Source organism: Talpa occidentalis, unplaced genomic scaffold (genome assembly GCF_014898055.3).
Source record: "Talpa occidentalis isolate TD23 unplaced genomic scaffold, MPIMG_talOcc4v2.1 talOcc4.14, whole genome shotgun sequence".
In the NCBI taxonomy this organism is placed as follows: domain Eukaryota; kingdom Metazoa; phylum Chordata; class Mammalia; order Eulipotyphla; family Talpidae; genus Talpa; species Talpa occidentalis.
Window position 1 is genome coordinate 33,360,609 of NW_023601433.1, and position 23,895 is coordinate 33,384,503.

The window sequence follows — 23,895 nt, forward strand, 5'->3', positions numbered from 1 at the left end:
AAAACATAGACAATTAGAAGAAACTCCACCTTTCCATCCATTGAAATGCCAAAAATATCAGTGCTCGGCCACCAGCAAGTCAAGAGTAGACACAAGCCCCAGTCTGCCCTTGCAAGGCCTAGCTCTTCACCACCCACCCCAGCTGAAAATGGGAAGTGCATGTCACTCACGCTGAGCCACCAGAGTCTCCAGGTAGCCTGTGCCATAGCATGGCTGCACAGGACCTTGCTCTACATCAGGGATTTTTAACAATCCCCGTGTCAACATCCCTGATTCCAGGCTAAGCCACCAATACCTCTGGAGCAGATGCATGCCCAGTCCAAGCCATACAATGCCAACAACTTCAGCATGGGCTGGCCCACAACCACATGTTAAAAGTGCATCTCAGGCCTCCCTGGTGGCGCAGGCAGTTGAGCACCACGCTGCGAAGGTGTCTACAGCATCTGTAGCACCAGTTCCATCCCAGCCAGCTGGCGAGGGTCCCACATGGTGCAGCAGACCTCTCCTGTCTCACCCGCTGCTCCCCTCAGCAGTGTATTTTGTCAGTCTGCCTGTTCTGGTCCCCACTCTGTCTCTGGTGAATCCCCTCACCATCCTGTGCATCTGGCCTGTAGCCTGGTTCTTGTGTAATTAAATAATTAATAAATAAATAAATAAATAAATAAATCTTTTAAAAAAAAAGTGCATCTCACTAAGGTCCCAGCCACCAGCACTTCCTGAACAAACTCAAGCCTTGGTCTTGGCTTTGTAAGGCCCAGCCTTCACTACCTGCCACCAGCCACACTGGGGAAGTGTGTCCAACTGCTCAGTTAACAGCGCCTCAGGAGCAGAAGCAAGCCCCCTTACTTACCTTGCAGCACCCAGTTCTTCACCATGAACCCTCAGCCTAATCTGGGAAGTAAATCCCACTCAGTTCCCAGCCACTGGTGACTCCTGAGCAGTCTCGAGCCCCAGTCAGGAACTTTAGGTGCCTAATTCTTCACCCACGCCTATAGTCGCACCTTAAAAGTACATCCCACTCAGTGCTCAGTCACCAACACCCCGGAGTAGACTTGCACCCCAGCTGGGCCTCACAGGGCTTTACTCTACATAAGAAATCTTCAGTGACCTTCCCACCCCACCTCCCAGGAATCACCCTTGACTCCAGGCCCAGTCACCAGCACTTCTGGAGCAGATGCACACCCAGTCCTGTCCTTGTAGGACCTACCACTTCGCCAAGGGACCCTAGCCACACCATGGAAGTGCTTCCCTCTCAGTGCTCGGCCATCAGTCTCTGGAGCATATTGAAGCTCCAGTGTCCAAGATTTGCAGGGCATAGCTCTTCATCTCAGGCCCCCAATTGCACCTGGGAAGTATATTCTACTCTACTGAGCTACCAACACCCACAGAGAAGACTCAAGCCCCAGTTCTTCACTACAAGCCCCCACACAGACCCTAGAAGAGCATCCAACTTAGCTCTCACCAGATCCTTAGAGTATACCTGTGCCCCAAACTTGGCCTCACAGAGCTTGCTCTATATCATGGATTTTCAACAACCCCCAGGTAAGTATCCCTGAATCCAAGGACAGCCACCAGCGCTCAGTGTATGAACAAGCCCCATTCCCAGCATTGCAGCACCTGACACTTCACTATGGGTCCCCAGTTTAACCCTTGAAGGGCACTCCACTAAGTGCTCAGTCACCAGCACCTCCAAGGCAGACTCAAGCTACAGCAAGGGACTTCAGGGACCCTAGAAGCACCTGGGAAATGTGTCACATTCAGTTATCAGCCACTAAGACATGAGGAACAGACTCACATCCAATCTTGGCCTTGCAGGACCTACCTCTTCACCATGGGTCTTCCAGTCACACCCTGGAAGTGCTTCCCATTCAGTGCTCAGCAACTATCACCCAGAGCAGACTTGTACCACAGCCTGGACTGCACAGGGCCTCATTCTACACTATGGATCTTCAGCTACACCGGTAAGCACCTCTGACTCCAGGTTTAACCATAAGTACCTCTGGAGCTTGAAGGGCCTATACCCTCTCACTGCAGGTCCCCAGCCATACTAGGGAAGTGTGTCCCTCTCAGTGCTCAGCCACCAATATCTCAGAATCACAAGCACATCCCATTCTTGACATGGCAGGGCCTAGTTCTTCTCCAAGAGCCCCAATCACACCCTGGTAGAGCATCGCACACTCCTCTAGCCGCCAGGGCCACCAGGGCCTTGAAGCATACCTGCCCACCAGTCAGGGTAGCAGAAGGACTTGTCCTTTTTCTTTATCAGAGGTCTTCAGCAACCCCCAGAATGTCCCACTGACCCCAGTCACAGTTACCGTCCTCTCTGGAGCAGAGGCAAGCCCAGTCAGGCCTTGCAGGGCCTACCCGGCTCTTAAGCGTGGGTCTCCAGGAGTACCCCAGGGGTGTATCATACTCAATTTTCAGTCATTAGTACCTCAGAATCAGGCTTAAGTCCAGTCCTGGGCTTGCAGGGCATACACCTCAAAGTAGGCCAACAGTTCCACTCTGGAAGTGCATCCCATTCAGTGGTCAACATCAGCACCTCAGAGCAGATCTTTTACCCTGCCTAAATTTCACAAAGCCTTGCTCCACATCAGGGATCTTCAGCAATCACCAGGTAAGCACCCATTATTCTAGGCCTAGCCAAAAGCACCTCATTAGCAGAGCACACAGAGAGCAGGACTTGCAGGACCTATCTCTTCACCATGGACACTGAGCTGTACCCAGGAAGTGAATCCTAATCAGTGTTCAGCTACCAGTGCCTTAGGATCAGACACAAGCCCCACTCAGTTTTTCACAGGATCTTGTTCTTTATAAAGGGTCTTCAGAAACCCTACACTCTCCTGGCCATAAAAAATCACACCTTATTCACCCTGGGTGGATCAAAATCTCAGTAACTCAGCCTCAACCCAGCATACCTGGGCCCTCCTAGCCACCAGAACAAGTCCCAGAAGTGCTTCTGGGGAGGCTCTAGCACTACTCCAGATAATACAAAGCCCCAGTAGCTGTGCTCAACATCAAGTAAACACCAAGCTCAATGGTAGAGAAGATTCATTCAATACATACATACAAGAACAAATTACATCAGAATAAACTCAAAATTAGCAATGGCCAAGCAACAATACATCACAGAGAGAAAATAAAACCCTAGAACTGAACCATAAAGATATGGAAGAACTTCTTTACCTATCAGACATAGAAATCAAGATGGCCATGATTAAGTAACTAAAGAATGGGAACAATACAAAGAAAACTCAGATAAAAATATAAATACTGGGCTTCCCCGGTGGCACAGCAGGTTGAGTGCAGCGCTGTGAAGCTTTCCACAGTCTCTGCAGCACGGGCTCAATTCCTGGCCGGCCACAGAGATACCCACATGGTGTGGCAGACCTCTTCTGTCTTGCCCGCTGCTCCCCTCTGCAGTTTATTTTGTTAGTTTGCCTGTTCTGCTCCCTGCTCTGACTCTGGTGAATTCTCTCAAATTCCCATGCCTCTGGTCTGTACTCTGTTCTTGTATAAATAAATAAATCTTTTAAAAAAAGATATAAATACTATGAGAAGCAAATCAATTAACAGAAAACTCAAATGGAAACTTTAAGTAAAAAAAAAAAAAAAAAAAGAATTGCAGGAGGAAGTAAAAAAAATCCAGGAGCAAGCCATGGGAGTAGAATAAATCAAATGGGAGAATGAATAAAAAGAGGTAAGAAGCAGAATATAATAACAAAGAGAGAAACAAAGAGAAAATAATCAAGAAATACTCAAAGAATTATCTGACACTGTGATGAAAGGAAATAGAGGATCATAGGATCACAGAAGGAGAAGAGAGAGACAAGGGAATTAAGAATCTATTTAGGGAATTAGTGGAGGAGAAATACCCAAACTTTAAGAAGGAAAAGAACAGAGAAATATAAGAAGTGAGGAGAAAACCTACCTACCTAAATGAAAGAAAAACTATAGCAAGACATATAATAATAAAACTCCTAAGAGCCCAAGACAAAACATAATGAAGCTAATAAGGTGGAAAAAAAGAAATAAGCTACAAAGGAAACTAATTAGACTACTATTCTATTTCTCAAATAAATACTACAGGCAAGAAAAGAATGGAATGCCATGCATTCAAAATACTCCAAGGGGGGGAAAAAAAAAAAGACTAGAGTACTCTCTCCTGTAAGGCTCTCCTTTTTGTATGAGAGAGAGATAAAGCCATCAAAGACAAAGACAATCTTAGGTACTTTGCATCCACTAAACACCTCCACCAAGAAATATTAAAAGAAACTTTACAATCTAAATCAAAGAGAGGGACAACACAAAGAACATAATAAGCTCATGAATAGAGCCACAAACTAGGAACAAAATGGCAGTGACTGACATTTACATGTCAATAATCACTCTATAAGTCATTTGACTTCATCAATGAAAAGACACAGAGTATATAGCTAGATTAGGAAAAAGAATCCAATCTTTTCCTAAACCTAAGTACCAAGTATAAACATAGACTGAAAGTAAAAGGATTGAAAACAATCCTGCAAGCAAATGACATCCAAAAGAAGGCAAGAATAGCCATATTATGTCAGACAAAATAGACCTCCAGCTTAAAAAGTAACAAAAGAAGGGATAGATACCATAATGATGAAGATAAAAATAAAACAGAAAGACATAAAACTCATCTCTATATGCTCCCCAAATGAAAGAATACCAAAGTACATCAGACAACTGCAGTGAAATTTGAAAAAAAAAAAAAAAAAGACATTGGAGCAAAAACATATGTGGTTGTACACTTCAATGGCCCACTTGCACTGATGGAAATATCAATGAGACATAAAATAAATAAGCTCATAATCACCCTAAATAAACTGCATGGGTCTAACAGACATTTACAGACCCATTTAAATAATGATAATAAAGATTTTTATCAAGAGCAACATGTGTAATTCTCCAAGACTGACCACATAATGGATCACAAAGCAAACATCAAGAAATTCAAGAAGGCTGAATCATATCAGAGAATTATGACCATTCTCTGGTCATAAAGGTAGTGAACTACAATTCATCTAAAAAAAGAAAACAAGTAAGTACTTCAGTACACGGATACTGCATAATAGAACATTGAATGAACATTGGGTTAATGAGGAAATCAAAGAAGAAATCTGAAAATACCTTGAGGCAAATGACAATGGGGTCACAACCTGTCAGAATGGAAGTGACACAGCAAAAGCAGTTCTAAGAGGGAAGCAGATAGCAATACAGATCCATATTAGAAAACTCTCATATCAAGGAACCAGAATAAGAATAATAACAAAAAGGGCAATAGAAAGAAGAAGATAATAAAACTTAGAGCAGAAATAAATGAAATAAAGTATAACAAAACTGGCTAAAATATCAATGCAACCAAAGCTGGTTTTTTGGAAAAAAAAAAAAAAAAAAAGTAAACAAAACAGAAAAACCTCTAGCTAGGCTCACTAAGAAAAAGAGGGAGAAAATTCAAATAAATAGTATCAAAAATGAAAGAGAAGTGGCAACAGAAATGCAGAGAACAGTGAGAGATTTTTTTAAACATTTATGAACAAACCAATTCAACAACCTAGAAAAAATGGATATTGGATAAATAATAATATTGGATAATATTGGATAATTTCTACAATTATCCAATACTTAATAGAAATGAAATGCATCACCTGAACCAAACAATCACGAGCAAGGGAATTGAAACAATAATATAAATTTCTTCCAAAAGACAAAAGTCTAAGGACAGATGGCTTCACAAGTGAGTTCTACCAAGCCATGAAAGATGGCCTAATACCAATACTGCTCACTCTTTCAAAAAATTGAGAAAGATGGAATTCTTCCAAACACATTTTATGAGGCCAACATTACACTAGTACCAAACTAAAGACAATGCAAAGACATAAAACTACAGACCAATCTCCCTACGGAACACTGACACAAAAATCATCAACAAAGTATTAGCAAACCAACTCTAAAAATGCATTAAAGGACCTCCCCTGGTGGCATAGCGATTGAGCGCTGGGCTGTGAAGCTGTCAGCAGCCTCCGCATTGCCAGTTCGATCCCGGCCCGCCGGCGATGGTCCCACATGGCGCGGCAGACCTCTCCTGTCTTGCCAGCTGCTCCCCTCAGCAGTGTATTTCGTCAGTCTACCTGTTCTGTTCCCCACTCTGTCTCTGGTGAATCCTCTCACCCTCCTGCACATCTGGCCTGCACCCCGCTTCTTGTATAAATAATAAATAAATCTTTAAAAAAATAAAAAAAATGCATTAAAGAATTATACACCAGACTAAATGGGGTTTAAAATAGGATCACAAGAATGGTTCAACATCTGAAAATCAATTAATGTAATATACCGTGTGAACAAAAAGAAGAGAATAACCACATGATCATATAAAGATATGCTGAGAAAGCATTTTATAAAATTCTTCATTATTTATGATGACAATGTTTGAGAAACTAGGGATAAATGGAAATTATCTTAAAATAATAAAACAAAAATATATATTACAAATTTACAGCTAGTATCATTCTCAATGGTGAAAAACTGAAAGCTTACCACTAAGATCTATTAAGTAGTAAAATCTATTAAAAAATCTAATAGTAAGATTTATTAAATAGTAAAAAAATAAATTAAAGATCTAGTAAATAATATTCTATTAAATAGTATTAGAAGCCCTAGCTAGAGGCATTAGGAGTCAAAAAGGAATCATGTGAAAATGGTATGATGATCCTCAAAGACTCCACAGAAAAACTAACTGAAACAATAAACTAGTTCAGCAAAGTTGCAGGACACAAATCAATACACAAAAATCAGTTTCTTTCCTAAATACAAATAATGAACTAGAAGAAGTAATTAAGAAAACTATCTCATTTATAATCTCACCAAAAATAATACCTGGGAATTAAACAAACAAAGGAGGTGAAGGATCTATACAAAAACAAACAAACAAAAAACAAACAACAACAAAAAAAACTATAGAACATTCTGAGAAAAAAAACAGAAAACAAAAAGAAATAGAAAGATCATCTCTGCTCATGGATTGGATGAATTAACATTATACAAATGCCCATCCTACCCAAGACAATTTACAGATTCAATGCAATCCTAATAAAAATCCCAATGGTATTCTTCGATGAAATCAACAAAGGTTACTGAAATTCATATGTGACTAGTAACAAACCTTGGATAGTAAAAGTTCTTATGACTAGGAAAAAATGGAAGTATCACAAATTACAAACTTCAAACTATACTTTAAAGACATAATCAAAACAGTATATTACTGAAACATAAACAGACACACTGACTAATGGAATAGAATTGAGACTCCAGAAATAAAACCACACATATATGGACAACTAACATATGACAAGGACACTAAGTATATACACTGGAACAAAAAAAGCCTCTTTGATTAATTTTACTGGGAAAATTGGACTGCCACATGAGAAAGAATGAGACCAGACCATTATCCACACCATACACATACAAAAAATTCAAAATGGACACGTCTTGAATGTAAGACCTGAAACAATAAAATAACTAGAAGAACACATAAGCAAAAGAGTCTATTACATGAACTTCAGAAACATCTTTATGGACTCATCTTCAGCAGCAAGAAAAACAAAGGAGAAAAATAACAACTAAACTAAACATCAAACTAAAAAGATTCTGTACAGAAAAACAGTGATTGAAACAGACACCCAACCAAATGGGAGTAATGTGTGTACACCATACATGTGATAGGGATTGATATTGAAGACCTATAATGAAGATCTTCAATTCAACCAAAAGAAAACAAACAATCCAATCAAAAATGGGCAGAAGAGTTAAATAGCTACTTCTTAATATAAGAAATATAGAATTCCAACAGATATGAAAAAATCCACATCATCACTTATCATCAGAGAAATGCAAATCCAAACCACAATGAGATATCACCTCATACATGTGAGAATGGTCCAAGTCAGAAAAACCATGGACAATAAGCACCAGCAAAGTTGTGGAGAAAACAGAACTCTATTAAGCCGTGGGTGGAAATGTAGACTGTCTAACCCCTACGGAAAAAAGTGTGAAGATTCCTCAAAAGAGTAAAAAATGAATCTACTATATGACCTAGCAAATGTACTGCTAGGTATCTATCCAAAAAAACACACGAAAAACACTAATTTGAAAGGAAACTTGCACTCCTATGTTTATAGAAGCACTATTTACAATTGACAAGTTATGGAATCAACCTTAATGATGCAGAACAGATGAGTGGATCAAGAAGATGTGGTACATATACACAGTGGAATACAGATCAGAAATTAAAAAATCAAAAAAGTCTACTCATGCCATTTGTGGCAACATGGATGGAACTGAAAGGGATTTTTCTAAATTAAGTGAGCCAGCAGGAGAAAGGTAAATATCAAATGGTTTCACTTATATGTGGAATCTAGAGAAACCAAACAAAGGAATAGACAAAGACAAACACTAAGACTGCCCTTGAGAGCAGACCACAGATCTGAGACTCTTGTGATGGGAGGTGTAAGGAAAGGGGCAGACTAGAGAATGAAGGAATGGGTTGAGGAGAGCACGGTGGAGAGTTTGGTGGGCATTTTGGTGACTAGTAGAAATACTATTGTTGGCCTCCCTGGTGGCACAAGGGGTTAAGCACCACACTGTGAAGCAATCCGCAGCCTCTGCAGCACAAGTTCAATCCCCGGGCGGCCAGGTAGAAACCACATGGCGCAGCAGACCTATCCTGTCTCACCTGCTACTCCCCTCAGCAGTGTGTTTCAGTCTGCCTATTCTGTTCCCCACTCTGTCTCTGATGAATCCTCTCACCTCCCACATCTCTGACTTGTACCCCAGCTCTTGTATCCATAAATAGATAAATCTTAAAAAAAAAAAATACTACTGTTAATTCCCCTGAAAAGATTGTGAAAATGGCTGGTATTGCTAATTCCAATGAAAATAAATGAATGCTGACACCTTTCTATAAATGAAATTTTTACAGGGCTGTATGGCTTATATAACTCTATAGATTATACATTTTTATGGAGTAAAAGTCAATATTTGACTGTTCTATAGTTGAAAGTTCAAGAGGCAGTGTATAAATAAAGCAGTCTAAAGAACTGATAATGTAGGCAAGTTTTATCTTGGTAACCTTTTTTTTTTAGCCCTCCGTTAATTCAACAGGATCATATCATTTTGGTGAGGTAATTGGCCATTTAAGTATGAAATAACAAGATGTATTACAAGTAGGTCTCTTTAGCATATAGCTTAAGACCCAAAAACATGTCTTACCTTAAGTTTTCTGAGCTGAATTCTGACTCTAGAAATTTAAGGAACTGTTCTCTCCCAACGGGGTCTTTTAATGCTTCATCCATGCCAAAACCCCATCGTTTTACCCTCTGCTGACTTGGTTCTTTGCTATAAAAAATAAAATAATGTCAAATATATTCATTTTAGGATATGTCAAATATATTCCTTTAAAGATAAGCACTGGTTTATGCCATTAAGCACTAGTTATATCGCTTTAAATAAGCACTAGTTTATGCCATTTCCCTTCAAAATCATACATACCTTGAAACTTGCATTTTAAATTTATCTTTCATAAAAAAAAACTCTGATGAATGGCTTGACATGAAATTATAGTGAGAAATAAATTAGACATTGACAACAGTTTAATTTGTATTAAGAATTAACTGCTAAGGGCCTCCCCGGCTGTCCACAGCCTCTTCAGTGTGGCTTGGATTCCAGCCAGCCAGGGAGTAGCCCACATGGTACAACAGACCTCTGCTGTCTTGCCCACTGCTGCCCTCAGCAGTGTCTTTGGTCTGTCTGCCTGTTCTGCTCCCCGTTCTCACTGGTAAATTCTCTCACCCTCCTGCGCCTCTGACCTGTACCCCCGGTTCTTGTATAAATAAATAACTCAAAAAAAAAAAAGAATTAACTGCTAAGTGCTCCAAGTGGATTCCTTCTTTCAGTTTCTTTTTTTCAGCAAGTTTTTAAGGTAAATTATATTATAATTCTCATTTTATAGATGAAGAAATTGAGGTCAAGAAAGGGTGATAACTTACCAATGTCAGAGAATTAACAGGAGAAAATGTTCCAGATATTTTAACCCTAGATCCCAATTTCTAGTACATTTACTGTCTCATGGTGGTATATTGTACTGGAGGAAAGTGTACTAGGAGCCAAGAGGCTGAAATCCTAGTTTATGACTCTACTGTCAGTTCAATGTGTGACCTAATCCTGTTGGAATCATAACATTTTGGGGTTCCAGGTTTTTAATCTATAAAATTTAGAATTTAGCTAAGAAAAGGTCTGTATATTTTGAGTGTCTAAGTACCACTAGATGGATGCGAGAGGAAGAAGTCTATAAAATGCCATCTAGAGTAATGCTACATGATACTATAACCTCACTTTATAAAGTGATATGCAATGATTTTTTCATGACTTTTTCAAGATTGATAATATAATTTGTCTCTTATATAGCACATAAAAGAAACCAGGGAGTTCTAATTATACTTTGGCTTTCTTAAGAAGTCAGCCTCTTGTCAGATTCTCTTGGGATATTTTTGGTAAGTTCTGCTTTGCTTTAAAATTGAATTTATTGAGACATTCCTATGTTGGACTTATTTTATTTGAATACATAGATATTTGTGGCTATGCGGATTTTCAAGGAAGCTAAAAACAAGTGAGATAAATATCAAGAATTAAACTGCTTAGTTCTGACTAGCTGTCTAGAAACACTAACACTTCTAATTCTGTGCTGGTTCTTTTAGAAATATGAGTCTTAACAGAAATGCAAATTACAAGATTTAAAAACTATTACACTGAAAAAGAACTTTCAGTCTAGACTAATGTAGACACGAAGTAAAATTAGCTGTAGAATTTTTCCTATTATATGCAAACCCTAAAATAAGCACAGCTAAATGTCACCAACCTTGCTTCAAGCTCCCAGAAAGTCGTATCATCAGACAGCCATGGATTAGAAGGGTCAAGGGGTACAAGAAATGGGTCATATTCTAAATACTGTTCCGTATAACCTAACAGACTAGAGAGAGAGAGAAAAAAAAATTATCTTCTTTAGATTTCTGGCTATAATTCAAAGTAAGGTACACAATAAAAATGCCTGATCAAGATCCTTGCTTGCGTATAGAGTGAAATTCAGTAACAGATTTAACATTTCAATAATTTATGTGCATCAAGTTATTTGCTTCAGGGGAGACAAATCAAAGAATTACTCCTCTCTGCATGCCTAAGACATGAGTCAGTATCTTTCCATTAAAATGAAATAAAGTGGAAGAGGTTTATATGTATGTTAAAAAGGGGGGGCACAGGGAGAGAAAAGAAGTTGGAAAAAGGACTGAATTTCTCAAAGTGAGGACCTGAATGTCTTTAAAGACAGATTTAAAACAAAAGGAACATATCTAAATCTGAGTTTAATTCAAATTCTAAAGTCATGAAGTAACAGAATGGTATAAATATTAAGATGAATTTACAAAAGGCAGCCAGATGTAAATCAAAAGTTTCATTTCCTCTACCAGGAATGAAAAAAACCCAATTCTTTGGAATTATCTCTATTTGATTTTATTGTACAAATATTGGATTTCTATATGTTTAAAATGATAATGACAATGCTTCTATTTAAATTACAACATGAGTTCTATGGAAGTATTTTATGTGGAAAAAGAAAATAAATAGCATTTCTTAAAGGTTTTAAGTTATCATCCCTCCCCCTAACAATTTCTTACCATTTTAAAACACAATCATTCTCATATGATTTTTTAAATTTATGTGAACACATTAAAATACCTACCTATCAGCAACTTTTGACATTTTTAACCGATGTCTATCTAACTGTATTTGCCAATATTTTATCTGAAAAGAAATTTAAAGAAATAGTTACATAGATAATGGCATTATCACAATTTTACCCTAAATTCCGATAGATTGGGAAATTTTAAATGAGAATATATGTTCTTAATCAGTGAAAGTTCAAATTCTGCTTAAGAAGTCAAACCAGAACAATTTGAAAGAGTTAAAAAGATTTAGAAAGAACTCATACAACTCAACAAGAAATTACTAATCATATGATAAAATGAGTAGGATACCTAAATAGGGTCTTCTCAGAAGAAGACATATAGATGATCAGCAGGCAATGAAAAAATGTTCATTATCACTTATCATCAGGGAAATGTGAATCAAAACCACAAGATACCAACTCACACCAGTGAGAATGGCCCATATCAAAAAGACCAGAAACAACAAGTGTTGATGAGGATGTGGAGAAAAAGGAACCCTCTTACACTGTTGGTGGGTATGTAGACTGGTCCAGCCCCTATGGAAAACAGTATGGAGGTTTTTCAAAATATTAAAAGTTTCTACTATATGAACCAGCAATACCACTTCTAAATATCCACCTGAAGATACAAAAACACTAAGTTAAAGGGATATATGCTTTCTTATGTTCATTGCAACACTGTTTACAGTACTTAAGCTATGGAAATAACCTATATGCCCAAAGACAGATGGGTGGATTAGGAAGATTTTTTCCATACACACACACACACACACACACACACACACACACACACACACACACGATACTCTTTCCATTTGAGACAACATAGATGGAACTGGAGGGGATTATGCTAAGTAAAATCAGTCAGAAGGGGAAAGATAAATAGTAGATGGTGTCACTTCTAATTGGAACACAGAGAAATAAAACAAAGGGTCAGATAAATTGAAACCAATTTTAAAAACCCTAAAAATCTGTCTGTAGAACTGAGGCTATGGGAAACGAAGGGGGTGGGGAGAGGAGAGGATAAAGTGGGGAGGGATCAAAATGGAATATAGTAGAAGACTGTGGGTGTTTGGTATTAGGTGCGATTTGGTAACAACACCTAAAGGGGGAGATACTTTTACCATTGTAAACTAAATGTTACCTCAACAACAACAAAAAAAGCATTAAAAAAATATAAAATCTGTTTGAATGTAATCAATATCAATTTAGAAGAGTGATGCATTTAAACATTCTGCCTGCTTTAACAACATGCAACTTTATTTATTTATTTAATATATTTTTACATCATTTTTCATTTTTGCACATTTTAATGGTAAAGCAATATATCCATGGAAAATAACCCAATGAAAATCATAATTCCTTTTCAAATATTGAATTCAGAAAATAAAATGTATTGCTACTATAATTTCAAAATTAGTCCTACTCCCTACTACTATCCAACAAAGCATCAATGATAAGTGTTTTGAGAAAAAAAATATTAACATTGCATTTCAAAGGCTCACATGGGTAAGAACACATGGAAAATTCAATTTAAAACTCTGAATTACTTATCCTTTATGGTGATTATAAATAAACTGGAAATTGTTTGTTAGTACACCGTTGATATCAGTATTACAACAAAATGTTAACAGGAAATAGTCAAAAGGTGGGGAAAGCCCCATACCTTAATCAATCAAGAGATTAAAATATTATTTAATATAGGGAACACTAGAGTTACATGGAATTCACACTTATGATCGACTGGTGAAAAAAGAAGTGATATATACCATGACTGTATACTATTGTTGGTAAGGAAAATCTACAAGAGGGTTTATTGAGAGCAATACTATAAAAACAAGAATAAGCACCCTTTTGTAAAGACCACATCTTGTGAATCTGAAAAACACATGACTCAATGTCCCCCACCTCTTGTTTTCTCATTCTTAAAGACAGAGTTCTAGAGTAAAAAAACAACTCTTGATAATGGAGACACATATGAATCAACATACATGACTTTTAAAAATTGGCTCCAGGATAAAGGACTTGAGGAATTAAAAAATTTTGAGAGCCATATCTCTAAAGGTACTATTGATACTATTGATACAAAAATATCTAAATGATACTATTGATATTTATTCAAATATTTACATATTTCAAGATTAGATAATGTCATTGCCTTTTAAATTAATATCTTCTATATGAAATAGCCAACCACAAAATAATCTTTTAAAATTCTCACTGTTTACATTCACCATCTTGTCTTCATAACTGTCACTCTGTATATCACTGAAAGTTCGTTTTTTCAGTTGACCCACCTGTTGTTGTAACTCATCTTCTGTTGGAGGTTTAGTTTCTGGTGTTGGTGTGTGAGTAGGACTGTGACCTCTAATGTCATTTTGCAAACCATAGACAGACTATAATAAAATAAAAATAGTTTGTTAGTATAAAATACCACTTGCAGTCAGATTTTCTAAAAGGCTGGTTTTTGTTATATATTCAGTAAGGTAGAGCCAAGCTTTGTTGTGTATTTGATTACAGTTTTATCAAAATTCAAAATGCACTGCTATTGTAAACATATGAATATAAAATAAAAATTCAGCTCTAAAATATGTGATAAGCTTATTAAATTAGAGAGAATTATTGGTTATATACAAGAGCATGGTAAATATGATAAAATTTAGACAAGAACACAGGGTACTGAGATGGGGAATAAAACAGATATATAAAATATAATAAGGCAAAAAAATTAAAATACAACCAGATTTTCATTTGGGAAAAATTGGAATACTGAACAAAGATACTGAGTTAAGAATTCCACTTCATGTTTGGTCTATAAGAGTAATCAAAAACACCCTAGTTGTTCCTATTTTCCCACTTAACATTGGATTATTTATCTCACAATACTGGACTTGCCATTTGGTATTACTGGGTGCATTTGCCAAAATCAGTGACCCCAAAGTTTTCACATATCTTTGTAATTTTGATTCCCCAGTATTTATTCTGTGAAGAGGTTGAACCCACAATTTAGGAACACTTTATGTATGTGTTTCCTTTAACCTTTAATTTTTTTATTCTTGCCTATAGTACCAACACCTTGGAACTCAACTTATGTCAATGAATACCCATTTCAAACCAAGGACTGGCTCATATGCTTAAATTCATTATTAACAGGACAGAACTGAATGGCTTGAACTTTCTCTTTTCATTTTTCCCTTCCTTCATTCTCTCAACATTCCTTAAGCATTTACTAAACATTAGAGACATAGAAATAAAAGATAGTTATGCTTCCTCTTCCATTAAAACAAATAACCTAGTGCAGGGGAAGCATGATTACACTTCACAAAAAAAATTAAAACCACAGGAAATATTCTGGCAGAAATAAATAAGAGCATACAAACGATGAGATTTAATTACTAATGAAGAAATAGAAAAGACCTATACAAGACTACAGCTAGTCATATTTGAAGCTGAGCATATAAATAGAAGAGCCTCTAAACTCAGAAAAAAACAGTTGATGCTGATTTTTAAAGATTAGGCAAATAAAAGGTCACAGGTATGCAATAATTGTACTTTCTAAAGTCTGCTGCTTTTATTCGGCTGTGTCATATTAATTTTCTTTTCTTTTTTAAGATTTATTTATTTATTTATACAAGCACTGGATACCGTCAGAAGTGCAGGAAGGGGAGAGAATTCACCAGAGCCAGAGCAGGGAGCAGAACAGGCAGACTGATGAAGTACACTGCTGAGGGGAGCAGCGGGCAGCAAGAGAGGCCATCGTGCCATGTGGGACCCAAGCACGGCGGCCGGGGATCAAACCGGCGCTGCAGAGACTGTGGGCAGCTTCGCAACCCAGCGCTCAACTGCTGCGCCACCGGGGAGGCCCTCATATTAATTTTCTTTGGAATTTTTAAGTTGTACTTTCTATGTGCAACATTCTTATTAATACAGACTTTAATCTGATAAGGTCTAATCCCAAGCATGCTAACTATTTCTGGTTAAAATAATTTCTTTAAATAATTTATGTGTATGATAGCTCCCAAAATAACGTATTTAAAATAACTCAAGATTCTTTGGAATGAAGACAAGATAAAAGAACACACCTTCTCAAATCATGAACATAGAAATAATGCAGCAGGTTTCTAAATACACTTTGTGTAACAAGAAAATATGTTTACTGAAAAGAAAATTTGAAACATGCCAATAAACCTTTATGAAAAGTTGTTATAAACACTTCATTCATTTACTTTCATTTCATAAAAATGTACAGAGAATTTGGAGAGTTGGTGATAATACTTAGAAAAATTTCGTTTTCCAAAAAGCTCCCCATAAACAAAAATTTCCCTTTCACTCTTCTCTCACTGTGTTGAAGAGATATCAAATTATTTCAGATTTGCAGGTAAGTGGGTGGTTCCCAAACTGATTGGACAACCCATGTATGTAGTGCCTCACAGGGTGTTCTAGTAACTGGATCTATGACTTGTTCAAATGTAAAATTATCTTAGTTCAATTTTCACTGCTTCACATGGGATATAGAAAGCTTTGAGAGGCATAGTATCCCAGCCATGCACTGCTGAAGAGCATCGTAAGCAGAGTAGATTTTCTGCTCATTAAAAATACTGTAGTAAATAGGAATCTAGAACAAGCTTGACCACCTCCTGGATCTCCATATTAATTTTTGGTAAGGAAAACAAAGTAAAAATACCTCTAAGTTGTGAATTTTCCTTGGTTTAATTACTTGAAATTCTTTAAAGAATTTATAGTTCATACAAAAAGAAAAAGGCTTACAGAACAAGTTAACTGACAATTTTAATAATAAGTTTTCGGTCAAGATTAAAAGTAATTATAAAGTGCCAGAAAAATGGCAATTATGGTATTAAAGACTATCTTAATATTTGCAGCTGAAGGAAATCAAATTATATTCTTGTGATCCATTTTAATAGCACAGCAACTTCTAAATCAGGATGTTTTGACTTGATTAATATCCTTTAATTGATCATGTTGCATATATCAGCACTTTTCATACAAATGAATATTAAATCATATTTAATATTCATCATCCAAATGAATGTTAAATAGATTATCCACCAAATAAAACAATTTCACTTCCTATATAAATCTGGACATATGTGTTCCCCTTGATATTTTAGAAGAGATTTAAATTTTGTTTTTTGTTTTATTTTTTGCAGAGGGAGGGTCATTTAAAATAGAAAAGAAAAAATGCAATTGTTTTTCCTTTTATGTAGATTGTAGTGTTGGATTTTCCTAACTGGTAATGATGGAGAATATTTCTCATTCCTTTGGATGGCTGAGATCAATTAGTGAATGGATTATGATCATATCTAATGCTGTGTGAAAGAAGCCAGTGGAGAGTGAAAGACCGTAAGTTCCTGCATCTATTCATATCCAAGGCCAGCTTGACCCCTCAATATTCTGTAGGCTTTAGAATATTCACCCTTTCATGCATTTTAAAATGTCAAATTTGCCTAAAATTTTACTGTACTTATTACTTAAACCATTCTTGGTTATTTTAAAATATAAGTAGTTTATTCTATTATGTAACACATTAAAATTTAGACTTACACATTTGGCATATGGAAGTGAGGAAATGTCAGTCTTTTTATATTTAAACAGTTATAGTCACTGCATTAAAAGTAGGGAAGCTATATGTGTAATAACAAATTTGTTCCAGGATATGACAAGCTGTTAACTAACATATTAAGTGAATTGTTAAAGAAACAAGAAACAACTTATGTTGTTTTGAAATATGTTTTGAAGTTGCATACATACAGCAATTCAAAGTGTTTTTCAGTCACATATGTACAAGTGCATTTCCTCAGATTTCCTGTTGTTCTAAGACTATTCTATCTGTTGTCATGTAAAAGGATCCAGCCTGTTATGATTTAATTTTATGGGTCAATGTGGTTAAACTATGGTGTTCAGATATGTGCTCAAACACTGTATTTTGTTAGGATGGATGAAATTGAAATTTAAATCACTGCAATATGAGTAAAGCAGATTATTCTACATAATATGGGAAGGCTTCATCCAACCAGTTGAAGGGTTGACTACAACAAACCAGGAAGAGAGCTCTCACCAGGGATGAAATATGTCTGTACCATGGCCTTGGACTTCTAGTTTCGAGAACAGTGGGAAAACTAATTCCCATTTTTTTATTTTTTTTTATTTTTTTTTTTTTTTTTTTTTTTTTTATAGAGGCATGTTTATTTATTTATTTGTTTGTTTGTTTGTTTTGTTCATACATGCACTGGGTACAGTCAGAAGCGCGGGAGGGTGAGAGAATCCACCAGAGCCAGAGCAGGGAGCAGAGCAGGCAGAAGGACCGACGTACACTGCTGAGGGGAGCAGCGGGCGGCAGGAGAGGTCTGCGCGCCATGTGGGACCCTCCTCTGGTGGCCGGGGAGCAGCCGGGGATCGAACCAGCGTCGCAGAGGCTGCGGGCAGCTTCGCAACCCAGCGCTCAACCGCTGCGCCACCGGGGAGGCCCATAATTCCCATTTTTTTAAATTAATGTATTATTAATGAAGTACCTTTTTCTTACATCCTTGACAGTATATGATTTCTCCCCTCAGATGTAGTCACCATATTTTTCCCCAACGCCAAAACACCTGCAGATTATCACCATAGTCCAACATGCACTTCCATCTCCTGTTTTTACCTTTACTGCTTGCCCTATCCCGCCTGCTCCCTTCCTGAATGCCTTAGATCTATGTTCTGTTTTCAAGGTTTCCTTTTGCCTGATCCTTTGTGTTCTCTATATGCCAAATACAAGTGAGACCATCCAATATTTACCTTTCTTTTTCTGGCTTATTTTGTTTAGCTGTGGGTCTGTCATATACGGCTTTTATTATTTTAACCTGTGTTCCATTTATCCCAGGTTTTTCAAGGGGTTCCATCATAAATGAGTGATGAATCTTATCAAATGCTTTCTCAGCATCTTTTGATATAATCATATGGATTTTCTTTCCTTTATGTTGAGGTGAATTACACTGATTGCTTTTTTGGAAATTAAACCATACTGGTATCTCTGGTATAAATCCCACTTAGTTATGATGTATAATCCTTTTAATACATTGTTGGATTCAAGTTGCTATGATTTTATTGAGGATTTTTGCATCTGTATTCACTAAGGAGATTGGTCTGTAGTCTTATTCCATTGTATTGCCTTAGCTTGGTTTTGTTATTAGTGTAATTTTGGCCTCATAAAATATATTTGGAAATATCCCTACTTTCTAAATATTTTTGAAAGATTCTGAGCAGGGTAGGTATTATTATTTCTTGGAAAGTTTAGTAGAAAAGTCTATTCCTGGACTTTCCTGTTGTTGGGGGAGAGTTTTGATTACGTTTCAATGTACATGCTTGTCTGAGAAGTTCTTTATTTCTCCCTCATATCTGAAGAAGAGCTTTGCAGGATATATTGTTTGTGGTTGGTTATTTTAATCTTGGAGTATTTCGAACATGCTCTTTCATTCTCTTCTTGTCTGTAGTGATTCTTCAGAGAAACCTGTTGGCCTAATTATGGCCTATTTGGAGTCTTGGAAGTTTTACTACTATATATCTTGCTGTAAATCTCCTTTTGTTAATATAAATTTGTGCTTATATAGCTTCCTGTATTTGTGTGGTCAGTTCACTTTCAATTATGGGTAGTTTTCTTCCATTTTTTTTAAATAATAAATTTTATTTTTATAATCCCCATACAATTGCAACCCCCTTATTTTGACCCCAATCCCTCCCCTCCAACCCCCCACCCCCCATAGAGTGTCTCTGGTTCATAGTTTTTTGTTGATTTTGATTTTCACTTTCTTATAGTTACTCATTTTCCTGGTCCCTTATTTAAGTTTTCTAGATTCCTGTTATGAGTGAGACCATCCGGTATTTTTCTTTTTCTTTCTGGCTTATTTCGCTGAGCATGATCCCTTCCAGCGCCATCCATGTTGCTGCAAATTGTATGTGTTTATCTTTTTTGAATGCTGAGTAATATTCCATGGTGTATATGTACCATATCTTCTTGATCCAGTCATCTATTTTTGGGCATTTGGGTTGTTTCCAAAGCTTAGCTATTGTACTTTCAGTTCCCTTCTTTGTTCTTGTTTTGGTATGCCTATAATTCTTATATTTCCTTTCTTTATGGTGCTAGATAATTATCTAAGCATTTATTCAATTTTTCCTTTCATCTCTCTCTCTCTCTTCCATTTTGATCCTTTCATCATTTGCATCTTTGAGTAGATTAACATATAACACACATACACACAAATGTTTTGACAACATATACAGTTGTTTGTCTACATTTTCAGTGTGTGCACCCTTCTTAGTTCATCAATTGTGAGAGCAAGATCATTTACCCCTGACTACTTAAAGACCAGTATTGCCATCTGGCATCACACAAGTTAAATCTGCTATTAAATATATTTAAATATGTTGATTGAATGGATAATTCCAGTTTTTAATCAAATATGAACTAAAGTTGCAGTGGTGGTAGCAATTCTAAAAGACAAAATTCTGTGTGTGCTCAGTGTCTTATAATCTTGATAAATAATATTAATTATGGATATTCTACCAAATTCAACATTTCTGACTATGAGAAGCTATAATTCTCAAACAGACAGAAAATCAGTGTTGCCCAATATTTGAAAACAGTGTATGTATGCTACTTCCGATAGTCTTCTTCAGACATTTATACTTTCCTTTGGTAATTTTGGTGCTATATAGCTCTGTATTGGATCCTTTATTTAGACTGGCTATTAGACTGCACTGATTCACTGGCTATTAGACTGCAAGTGCCATAAATAGAGCTAGAGTGCCACAATTATATCTCCTTATAATATTTCATCTTGTTATGTCTTGTTTTTCCATCATTAAGAGAGGACTGATGGTATATGAAGAACAACAATGAGAACAATGTAAATTAACGTTTTTCAAACTTTCATAAAGAATTATGCCTTATTAAATACTGGTAATATGTCAACAAGTTATAGTCCTAAAAAGAGAGTGTCAATAATGACTAATATTTTTAAATTCTACCTTGTTAGTTCATGTACTTTCTCTACCAAATTAGAACTTATCTCAGTTAGTTGGTCTGTTGGGGAAACTTAACATAATGTAGGATATTTGAAGAGTAACATTTCAAAATTCAAAAAGTAGTGAGAGATGACATAATGTCCTTTTTTGAGAACTGAGTACATTTTGAATCTTGGCCCATAAGTTATATCCTGGTGCATTCAGGATATCCTGTGAGCAGAGGATAGAGAGAACTGAGTAGGGTGGTCACAGAAATAAGACTCATATAGGTTTATTGATTTGGTATTGCCTCTTTCTCTCAGACAATTCCTAAAGGCAAAAGCATTTGAACACCATGTCCGAATAGATTTTGTGGCACATTTTCTGAGCCTTCTTTATACTAACAGCACGCTGCACTGCCATCAAAAAAAGGAAGGATATTTGGACCACATTGGGACCTTTGAACATAATGCTTATGTTTCTAGGGATGAAAGAAAAAGGCAATAAATAATACTATTAAAAGAATCTAGTGTCTACTTCAGGGACACATACATAAAAAAGGCCACATATCAAAAGACAGTCAATTTTGTGGAATGCCTTAATCTAGTGATGCCAAACTTGGGCTGTTTCCTCACAGTTGACTGCTATAAGCCATACATTCTTAAATAATTAATTATTTGAAAGGAATGCATACAAATGCCTTGACATATGCGCATTATTTAAAAAAAGATAAAACAGGTAGGGGCCTCCCCAGAGGCACAGCGGTTGAGCTCTGGGTTGCGAAGCTGCCTGCAGCCTCTGCAGCGCCAGTTTGATCCCTGGTCACCACATGGTGGCGAGGGTCCCACATGGCGAGACAGACCTCTCCTGCCTCGCCTGCTGCTCCCCTCAGCAGTGTATTTCGTCACTCTGCCTCTTCTGCTCTCCTCTTTGGCTCTGATAAATTCTCTCACCCTCCCGCGCTTCTGACTGTACCCAGTGCTTGTATAAATAAATAAATAAATCTTTAAAAAAAAATAAAGATTTTCCACTAAAAAAATGTGGTTTTGTTCATCAAATATTTAAAACTATTAAGCTTTTGAACTTAATCTTGACATATATTTTAAAAAATATATTAGTAGTTAATTATCAGTCTTCCAATTTAAAAAAAAAAAGTATGACAGTATTTACAGATGCTTGCAATCTGGAAACCAAAAAGAATGAGATTTTGAGATGTAAAATGTGTATGTGTTTGTATGTTTGAAGACATAAGCAATAAATATTTTTTGCTAGAGGTGTAAAAGATTAATGTCAAGATAAAATGATGTATGATATAGGAAAACAAAAGGATGTCGGCAGTTTGAGAGAAAAATCTTGAAATGGTCATTTTGTGGGCAAGCTAATAAAATTAAGTTCGTGTTATATGAGCTTCCAGATTATCTTTTAATATCAGTAGTATACTTCCATAAAACTAAGTTTTAATTTTTCCATCTTCTTAAAGAGAGAAAAACATTCCTTAACTATGGTCATCTTTTTGGTATGTTATTTAAATGGCTAAAGGTCTAATACTCTAAAGTATCTAGCTAGAGAGAGAGTAAGAGCTATCCTGTCAGTATTACCGAAGTTTGTCAGAGAAATACTATTTTTTTAAAGATTTATTTATTTATTTATACAAGCACTGGGTACAGTCAGAAGCACGGGAGGGTGAGAGAATTCACCAGAGCCAGAGTGGGGAACAAAACAGGCAGACCGATGAAATACACTGCTGAGGGGAGCAGCGGGTGCTGCAGGAGAGGTCTGCGCGCCATGTGGGACACTCGCAGGTGGCCAGGGATCAAGCTGGTGCTGCAGAGGCTGGGGGCAGCTTTGCAGCCCAGCGCTCAACCGCTGCACCACCAGGAGAGCCCCTCAGAGAACTACTTTACACTTAAAATCTTGGTCAGTCTGTGCAAATTAAGTACTATGTTATATGATTTGTATAAATTTATTAAGCCTGTAACAAAACTTCCCTGAGAGTCAACATTCTAAAAATGCTGAAACAAATTGGGCTGATTTAGATATATCAAAATGTCATTGAGAACATTACCATATAGGGAAAAATGTTAGATCTTTTCAGCATGTATGCAAAATTAATATAAATATTCTAAAATGATAATAAAAACACACAAAAATTAGCATCTAAGATGTCCTGTTATATACCATTCCTGGTCAGTTCTGGTTATTCTGAAATATGGTGTATCCACAAAAGTTGAGCAAACTTCCTTATAAATTGCTTTGCAATGAGATTTTAGCTATGGTTATGTTGAGTCTTTTCACTATTTATAGAGGTTACTTACCAAGCTATGTATTCAGAAAACTTCACACAAAAGGGCCTGAAAGTACTCTGAAAATATAGGTTTGTCATGAAACTGAGGAAAACTGCAAAGCTTATAAAAATCTGGACTCATAAAAACTGCTATAACAGAATATTGAGACTTACTACATTGGATCGGATACACTGAGAGGACTAATACAATTTTAAAGACTTAAAAATACTGTTTTTTTAATATTTTATTTTCATTTCTAGAAAGTTTCTCTTTGAGCAGTGCTATGATCTGTAGCAGTGGCAAATTGCCTCTTTTTATGAACAAACTGGAACATTTTCTTTTCTCTCTCTCTCTCTCTCACAAATGGAAAAACTTATTAAATACTTATATTTCTCATGACAATGTGTGTATTTGCATCAATCTCTTTTCTGCCTATAATAGAATGTTAGAAGCCTGAAACTTTGGCTGAAATGTTATACTGAAAATCAGACTACTTTCAGGAATCCACGGATTTCAGAGACTTGGAAAAAGACATCATAATATCTTGTTTTCAGGGCTCCAAATTTACCAAGAAAGGCGATGAAGGCAACTACCCCTTGGCAGACCCAAAGACCCCAGGTTCTGGAGGAGAAAAACTTACCCAAAGACGTAAGTAGTGCAGCAAAGACTGATGGTGAGAAATTTACAGGGTACCCTGCTCTAGAGGCAGACTGTTAAAAGCTCAGCTGATATTCCTCATGAAAGGTTCCAGAAAGGCCAATTTAAAATGTATACATTACATTTTGTTATTCTTGTGTTTCTGTAGAAGAA

General features: G+C 36.5%; 1 protein-coding gene across 7 annotated transcripts in view; it reads right to left on the bottom strand.

Moving 5' to 3' along the window:
- Positions 1 to 23,895, bottom strand: part of RGS7 (regulator of G protein signaling 7) — a 502,597-nt gene that overhangs the window by 25,119 nt on the left and 453,583 nt on the right. For all 7 annotated transcript variants that reach the window (XM_054694910.1, XM_054694912.1, XM_054694913.1 and 4 more), the window contains 4 exons: positions 14,101 to 14,199; positions 11,819 to 11,880; positions 10,943 to 11,053; positions 9,298 to 9,423 (listed from right to left, as the gene is read on the bottom strand). In XM_054694910.1, coding sequence (XP_054550885.1) covers positions 9,298 to 9,423; positions 10,943 to 11,053; positions 11,819 to 11,880; positions 14,101 to 14,199 — 398 coding nt within the window. The remainder of the gene's footprint in view (positions 1 to 9,297; positions 9,424 to 10,942; positions 11,054 to 11,818; positions 11,881 to 14,100; positions 14,200 to 23,895) is intronic.